This window comes from Equus quagga, chromosome 2, assembly GCF_021613505.1.
Source record: "Equus quagga isolate Etosha38 chromosome 2, UCLA_HA_Equagga_1.0, whole genome shotgun sequence".
Classification (NCBI taxonomy): Eukaryota; Metazoa; Chordata; class Mammalia; order Perissodactyla; family Equidae; genus Equus; species Equus quagga.
The window spans coordinates 102,252,917-102,261,218 of record NC_060268.1 but is presented as its reverse complement, the minus strand read 5'-3'; the positions used below and the strand labels follow the sequence as shown (position 1 = coordinate 102,261,218).

The window sequence follows — 8,302 nt, the reverse complement described above, 5'->3', positions numbered from 1 at the left end:
AGGTCACGGATGGAGGGGCTGCCTCCCAGGCGTTCAGGATGCTGAGTGCAAACCACCCAGCAGGACCGGTGTGGGTGGCCCTTCCCAGAGAAGGGACTGCCTGGCCCGGCTGCCGTCCCCAACTGTCTGAATGTCCATTTCTGTAATGGCTATGATGGGGCACGGCCAGGAGGTGGGTGCCCTCCCTGCGGCAGGCCCTCTGCTGAGGAGAGATGTGAGTGGTCCTGGGGCAGGGCAGTGGCATTCACTGAGCACGTGTCAGGGCCAGGCGCTCGATACTCCTCCGCCATGGAGAAGGGTATTAGGATCCCCATCGGATGAACGGGGAAGCAGAATTCCCTAAGTGCCCGCTCAAGGTCACACAGCCAGAAATTGCGAAGGATTCAAACCCAGGACTCCCCAGCCCAGCAGCCCCATGTGGCCTCCCTGGCACCAGGAGAGCCAGTGATTTGGCTGTGTGATGTTGGGGGTGCTGCTCAGCCTCTCTGTGTCCCCCTCCCCCCCAGCAGGGGCCGGTTTCTGGAAGGCAGTGGTGCAGGTGTCTTGCAGGTGGGGTTTGTGGAGATTTGCTGTGGCGTCAGGGATGAATAATGCAGAACACTCCCTCTCAGGCTAATGGATTCCAGAATCCACTGCACTGGGTGGGGCAGGTGCTCTGCACTAGCACCTGCTGTTGACCTCAAGGAAGGGTCGTGGGGACCTGGGCTCAGCAGCCCTGTCCTCTGGTTCGTTTTTTCCAGTAACTGGTGCTCCTACCAGAAGTCCAGGCTGGTCACCTTCATAGCCGCTTGCAAAACAGAGAAATTCCTTGTCCACTCACAGCAGCCATGTCCACAGGGGGCTCCGGACTGCCAGAGAGTCAAAGTCATGTGAGTGGGGGCGGGGCAGGGCGGGGCGGGCCCTTTGGCGACCCTGAGCTGGCTCACCCTGGAGTCGCTGACCTGGCTCTCTCCCCCCAGGTACCGTGTGGCCCACAAGCCGCTGTACCAGGTCAAGCAGAAGGTGCTGGTCTCCACGGAATGGAGGTGCTGCCCGGGCTTTGCAGGTCCCGACTGCCAGCACCACGGTAGGGCTCCCTGTGGCCCCCTCCCCCTTCAACCGCTGACCCCAGAGATCATGCAGCTCCTCTGACCTCCGGGGTCAACATCTGATGCCTCCTCTCTGCAGATCCTACTGGGGTCCCTGAGCCTGCAGACCCAGGTGACGGCCTCCAGGAGCCTTGGGACAACCCACACGGCTTGGAACCTGGTATGTTGCTTTCCTGGAAGATGCAGGTAGAGCAGAAAGAACCCACGTGCCCAGGCCCATTCTCCTCCCGTAGGGCAGTGCCATCTCTGGAAACTTTACCCCTCAAATCAGCAGGGTCCCCTCGGTAGCCCTGTGTCACCCTACCCCCGCCCTCCTGCCCCAGGCCAGTTCACAGGGTCCTCAGTCACCTGGCTGCTGCCTAAGCACATACACCTTTTCCCTCGACCCCACTCTCTGGAAGGATGGCTTCAGACGGCACCTCCTTTGCCCTTTGAACTGCACAAGCTCTCGTGGCCTGGAAGAAGCCTTCCCACACCTCCCTTGACTAGGGCCAGGAAGTCATGCTGTCCCTGCTGTTGGGTCAGCACAGGAGAAGCGCTAAGAGACCCCATGTGTGGAGCATTTCAAGGCTGGGCCGAGGCTGGGCTGGTGAATGAGTTTCATCACTTGGTGAATCCTGTCCATCGACAAGGGCTGCCTAGAACCATGCTGAGAGGCCAGTCCCTGGAAAGTGTGCTCTGATCGATTAGTCATGTCTGCTGTGGGTGCTGGGGGCAGGGCGGGCTCCCTTGCCATGTATTTGCCCTCTTGGGGCTAAGGGCTCCTCAGCTCCTGCTCAGAGGACCTCAGCACACACCTCCTTGCCCCCAACCCCGGAATCTCCCTCTCTGTATCTCGCCGTCTGCCCAGCCCAGAGGAGTGAGCCCATGACACTCATCTTTCTGTGTCTTCTAGGCGCCCCTGCAGCAGAGATCAGCAACACCGTGGTGGAGCAGGAAGGCCTGCTGGGAGATCTCCAGAATGACATTCACGAGGTGGCGGACAGCCTTCCCGGCCCGTGGAAGTCCCTGGAAGGCAACTTCACAGCAGCAACGACTGAGGCCAATCAAACGGAGCTTGGTGAGTGGCAGACTCAGGGGCTGAGCAAGAGCCTGGTCACATCCCCGGGGATGAGTGAGAGGGGAGGCAGGAAGGCCCCGACCTCAGAGGACCCCCTCTGGTCCCTGCCTCAGGAGGGGTGGCTGCTCTTGCAAGGCAAGTGTAAAAATGCGTGTCTGTTGCAGAGTTTTCTGGCACATCCCTGGAGCACATGCTGCCGTCTCACATTGATGCCTTCCTGCAAGTGCATTTCAGCCCCGTCTGGAGGAGCCTGAACCAAAGCCTGCACAGCCTGTCCCAGGCCATTAGAAACCTATCTCTGGATGTGGAGGCCAACCGCCAGGCCATCAAGAGGGTCCAGGAGAGCGCTGTGGCCAGGGCTGACTTCCAAGAGCTTGGGGCCAAATTTGAGACCAAGGTCCAGGAGAATGCCCAGAGGGTGGCCCAGCTGCGGCTGGACGTGGAGGACCGCCTGCACGCCCAGCACCAGTCCCTGCAGCACTCCCTCTCCGAGGTCCAGGCCGATGTGGACACTAAGGTGAAGAGGCTCCTTAAGGCCCAGGAGTCCCTGGGGGCCAATGGCAGCCTGGTGGTGGCAGCTGCAGGGGCAGGGGCGAGGCCGGAGCCCGAGAGCCTGCAGGCCAGGCTGGGCCAGCTGCAGAGAAACCTCTCGGCGCTGCACGTGGCAGCTGGCCGCAGGGAAGAGGAGTTACAAAGCACCCTGGCCGATATGCGGGCGACGCTGGCCCGGCACGTGGATGAGATCAAGGAGCTGTACTCGGAATCCGACGAGACCTTCGATCAGATCAGCAAGGTGGAGCGGCAGGTGGAGGAGCTGCAGGTGAACCACACGGCGCTGCGCGAGCTGCGCGTGATCCTGATGGAGAGGTCGCTGATCATGGAGGAGAACAAAGAGGAGATGGAGCGGCAGCTCCTGGAGCTCAACCTCACCCTCCAGCACCTGCAGGGCGGCCACGCCGACCTCATCAAGTACGTCCGCGACTGCAACTGCCAGAAGCTCTCCTTCGACCTGGACGTGATCCGGGAAGGCCAGAGGGACACCACGCGGGCCCTGGAGGAGACGCAGGTGAGCCTGGACGAGCGGCGGCGGCTGGACGGCTCGTCGCTGGAGGCGCTGAGCAGCGCGGTGGCGGCCATGTCGCGGGCGCAGGAGGAGCAGCGGGAGGAGGCGGAGCGCGCGCGGGCGGACGCGGCGCGGCTGCGGAGCCAGCTGCGGACGCTGGGCGGCGAGGCGAGCGCGCTGCGGGCCGCCGAGGCGGAGATGCGCGGCGAGCTGGGCCGGCTGCACGGCTCCTTCGCGGCCCTGCTGGAGGACGCGCTGCGGCACGAGGCCGTGCTGGCCGCCCTCTTCGGGGAGGAGGCGCTGGAGGAGATGTCCGAGGCGGCGCCGGGGCCGCTGCCGCTGAGCTACGAGCAGATCCGCGTCGGCCTGCGGGACGCTGCCAGCGGGCTGCAGGAGCAGGCGCTCGGCTGGGACGCGCTGGCCGCGCGGGTGGACGCCCTGGAGCAGGCGGCGCGGCGCCCGGAGCCCGGCGAGGCCGCGGAGCTGGCGCGGGAGCTGCAGCGTCTGGGCCCGGCGGTGCAGCAGGCGGCGCGCTGCTGCGAGGCCTCGTGGGCCGCCTCCCTCAACGGCTCGGTGGAGGGCCTGCAGGGCGCGCTGGCCGCCACGGAGCGCGGCTTGGAGCAGCACGAGCGGCTCTTCCACAGCCTCTTCGGGAACTTCCAGGGGCTTGTGGCGGCCAACGTCAGCCTGGACCTGGGGAAGCTGCAGGCCATGCTGAGCAGGAAAGAGAAGAAGCAGCGGAAAGGTCTGGAAGCTTCCCGGAGGAGGGACAGGAAGCAAGCGGATGCGCAGGTCCAAGGGCCGGTGCTCTGGGAGGCAGGTGAGTTCCTGGGCACAGGGGGACCAGGCCAGGCAAGGACGGGGCTGTCTGCAAGCAGCTCTTCTACCCCAGAGGGGCCGCAGGGGAAAGAAAACAGGATGCACCAGTCAGGACTCCTCAGGGCCGGCCTGGCCCTTGACCCACCTTCCTTCCATTCGGGGCCAGGGGCCTCTTAAGCAAACTGGAGTGTAAGGAGATAGAAGTCACAAGAACCAACGGTCAGGAGCAGGCAACGCCCCTCCATGTAAGCGGCCGAGGCTCCCACGTGCGCCCCGGCTGCCTGCCACTCTAACCAGAGAGCCAGAGGGGCTTGCTTCCCTGGCGTCCATGCCACACCTGCAAATGGCTCCATCTCCCCTCTTCCCGGCACCCCACTTCACCCCCGCATGTGTCTTTAACCAGCTTCCCCTATGTGCAAGTGAGTGTGTGCAGAGGGGCTGGTGTCACCTGCCATGGGTGGGCAGCACCCTCCAAGAGGTGAATACAGGGCAAGGCCTTGGGCCCTGATGGGCGCTCATTCTCTCTGCTAACATAGTTGACCCGTCTTGCTGCTCCGTACCTGGTCCCCGGCGATACCCTTCTTGGGCTTTGCCATGTTGGATCGTGACAACAGCTCCACGATGCATTGTCACTGCCACCTCATCCGAAACAGAGGCTCAGTCAGGACAGGTGTCCTGCTCGCACAGCTAGTGAGCGGCACAGAGGACCTCAACCCGGTGAGGCTGTCTTCAGGGTGCTGGCTCTTCCCTTGGGAAGGGCCCTCGATGCCTGGTCTCTGCAGAGCCCTGAGGACCGCGCCTGGGAAGCTGGCTCTGAGGCTGAAGTGATGTGCAACAGGCCTTCCCGTCCTCTCCCTGAGTGTGGCCCTGCAGAGGGGACCCCTAGGCTCTTGCTTCCACGGACTCTCCCTGCCAGGGATGCTGGCCACCTCCTCGCCCGGCCGTGGGGCTAAGTACAAGGTCACCATCTGGGCCATCTGGACCCTGGTGTACCCACATAGGAGGGAAGTCTGCGCCTTGCTGAAGCTTCCTCCCTGGCCTGCCCCACTCCCGCGGAGCCTCCATTATGGCCCCGAGGCCTGTGCCTCCCGGGGCAGTGGACAGAGCCCGCTCTCTTGCACCACTCGCTTGTCTCAGTTTCTCCCTCTGCCCGGGGGCGAACCTGCATGGATGGCTGCTGGGAAGACGAACACACTTTGGGAGAAACCAGTGACTGTTTTCAGGGCGGGGGCTGTGTCCACTGACACTGACTCTGCGTTCTTCTTTCCTCGTGTGAGTGGGGCAAGGCCCCCTGCTGGATGGTTTAGGTCCCTGAGTTTACCACTGCAATACTTTGTTGTCTCAAAGAAATTTTTTCCTTAAAATTACAAATAAAAATTCCCCTTTATTTGTCTTGCAGAAAGGCCTCAGGGCTTGAATTCGTGCCCTGCAGGGAAGCCCACTCTCAGTCTGCCTGCTGGCAAAGCTGAGGCACAACACTTCGCCTCCTGGGGGTTGGGTCCCCCGCTGCCTGGCAGGGTGGGGGGTCTCCTTGTAAAGCCGAACCCCAAGCTGCAGGCAGGCGTGCCCTCGGTGCAGGCGGGGCCGGCCGCCAGCAGAGGGCGCCCGAGGCCGGCCTTCCTTCGGCAGGGCGAGCGCGCCCCCTCCTGGGTGCTTGGGGAACTGCAGAGCCAGCAGCGCACCTTCCTTGTGACAGTCTCAAACAAACGGGAAAGCTCTTATGAAGTAATTCTCAGAAAACCTTCCAGAACTAGAGAAGACCAAAACTTTGTCATTCACAAGGCTATTGCTGGACCGAGAGCCAAAGCGCTGCGGCTCTGGTTCTGGGGGCTAAGTCACTAATTGCTATGCAGATGGTCCCTCCTGTACACCTTTGTTTCATCCCCTGAGAACTGGGGAGCTTGGTCTCAAGGCCAGTGTCATGGCCGGAACCCCGGTGGGACTCACCCTCCCTGTCCTATCTCCTGGCCCTGGCCACTCGGTTGGCTCCTTCCTTGCTGTACCTTCGCCCTCCACACACGGCGCGCTTCCTATGGCTCCATGTCTGCGTGTGGGCTGCTGGGCCCCACGCCTGTGTTCCCTCCGTCTTACTTACCCTCCAAAGGCTGGCCGAGGTGCTTCTTCAAGTGGGAAGAGCACCAGGAATCAGGAGCTCCGAGGACAGCCCCCAGTTTGGTAATTAATTTTCATATGGAGCAAGCTTTCCCTGTCTGGGCCTCAGTTTCCCCATCTGTCATCCCAGGGCTCTGTGCAACATTTTGAAAACATTTAAGATGACCAGCTTGAAAGGATTTTTCTTCCCCGGTCCCACCCCAGTCCCACCTGCTCTTTCCTTCTCTCTCGTAAGGTCCTGTGCCCAGCATCTCGGAGGAACCACCCTGCACCATTCCTTCCTTCTCTCACCAGTGTTAGCATTGTGACCTTGAGGATAGGTAGTACTTTCTGTTTCCCTGGGACATCTCAAGATCCCTAGCAGGTGGCAGCAGTCCGGGAGTCAGAGACCTGGGTTCCAGTCCAGCCTGCCACTTAATAGCCACGCAGCCTTGGACAACCAGTGAAGCACTCAAGACTCAAAGGTTCCTCGGTCAGGGGTGCTTCTCTCTCAAGGATGCTGGTAGGAAAAGGGATCGAACCAGAAAGAGCTTTAAAATGTACACCAGTAGGGACCAAAGACTTGTATTTTCCCTTCTCTCAGTTAGTGAAATACTCAGACTTGGCCGATCCCTCCCACCCCCCTGGGATCCGTGGCCCCTGGGAAGATCTAGGTTACCGGGAAATCGTGACCTATTTCTGTTAGTTGGGTGAGGAACTGAGTCACTGAGCCCCTTCCCCCTGTGTTCCAGGCTCCCCTGTGGCCTTCTACGCCAGCCTTTCAGAAGGGACTGCTGCCCTGCAGACAGTGAAGTTCAACGCCACTTACGTCAACACTGGCAGCAGCTACTTCGCTGAACACGGCTACTTCCGGGCCCCTGAGCGTGGGGTCTACTTCTTTGCCGTGAGCATTGAATTTGGCCCAGGGCCAGGCGCCGGGCAGCTGGTGTTTGGAGGCCACCATCGGACCCCTGTCTGTACCAGCGCGGAGCAGAGGGACGGGGGCACGGCCACGACCTTCGCTATGGCCGAGCTGCAGAAGGGTGAGAGAGTGTGGTTCGAGGTAACCCAAGGATCGGTAATAAAGAGAAGCCCGTCGGGCACTGCATTTGGGGGTTTCCTGATGTTCAAGACCTGAACTCTCGGCACAGCTCTGACCAGACATCGTGGACTCGCCCGGCTCTCCCGGGCCTGGGACTCTGGCCAGGGTCGGTCTGGAGCCCATGCAGTTGGTCCAGCTTGTCCCTGGAAATCTTCTGCAAAGACAGTGTGGTATAGGTGGCCTCTCTCTAGACGCATTGGGTTGGCTACTTCTCAATGATGAGCAGGACTGGGATGCTCCTCTCTGGGCAGGACCTGGCCCTGGGAGGCGTGAACGTCGGCTTCGCGCCTCCTGAGGCAGACGGCTGGGATTCCAGCTCTCTGCCCCACCGTCTTCCACAGCTTCTTTGCTGTTTTGCTCCTCTTGTGGTTGGGAACATCCGTACACTTTAAACCTTTCTCCCTAATCTTACACTCGAAAACCATTTTTTTTCCTGGGAGGCATATGTTTAAAATGGATTTTGGATGATATTGGAAACCAGTCTACACTCACTACGGGGCAGTGGGAGAAAAGCAGCCTGTTCGCTCTCTGTCGGTCGGAAATGGACATAAAGGCCTGGCTGAGGTAACCAAGGGAAGCACCATTAGTGCCTTTGGCTTAGTTTTAGTCCTCCCTTGAATTTACCTGTAATTTTCATTTCACTTCTTTTTCTTCTTGCCAAGAAATGCCAAACACCAACTAAAATGTATGCAGCCTTCATCTTGTTTCCTTCCTCCCGTGGCTCGTGACCACCCTAATTCTCGTTAGCATCTCTGACCAGGAAGGGAGCTGAGGGGGGCAGGGAGGCACGACTGTCAACATCCCCCTCAGGTATCAACTTTGGAATAAAGTGATGCCCTTCGAACCTCTGTCTGGTTTACTCATGGAGAGCAGAAAGATTTGGTGAAGTAGGTAGAAATATGGGACAAAATGAAACTATTTGGGATAAATGTGACTTTCATGATTTCAGGCCATATTTGACTTCACAGTTTTAGTTACTTCTACATACAACACGTGGAGGCCTTCACAGTGGGCAGTGACATGACTATCTGACCAGACTGTACAGCTCGTGTTGCAATTACTCCCATAACACCAAGACA

At 60.1% G+C, this 8,302-nt stretch overlaps 1 protein-coding gene across 2 annotated transcripts in view; it reads left to right on the top strand.

Annotated features, from left to right (window-relative positions):
• MMRN2 (multimerin 2) overlaps window positions 1–8,067 on the top strand; it is a 16,463-nt gene extending 8,396 nt beyond the window's left edge. Inside the window, exons 2-7 of one of the 2 annotated variants that reach the window (XM_046653856.1) lie at window positions 741–869; window positions 960–1,066; window positions 1,168–1,248; window positions 1,984–2,148; window positions 2,313–4,031; window positions 6,874–8,067. In XM_046653856.1, coding sequence (XP_046509812.1) covers window positions 741–869; window positions 960–1,066; window positions 1,168–1,248; window positions 1,984–2,148; window positions 2,313–4,031; window positions 6,874–7,259 — 2,587 coding nt within the window. In that variant the 3' untranslated portion in view covers window positions 7,260–8,067. The remainder of the gene's footprint in view (window positions 1–740; window positions 870–959; window positions 1,067–1,167; window positions 1,249–1,983; window positions 2,149–2,312; window positions 4,032–6,873) is intronic. The other variant, XM_046653857.1, reaches the window with a different exon arrangement.
• The last annotated feature ends 235 nt before the right edge of the window (window positions 8,068–8,302 follow it).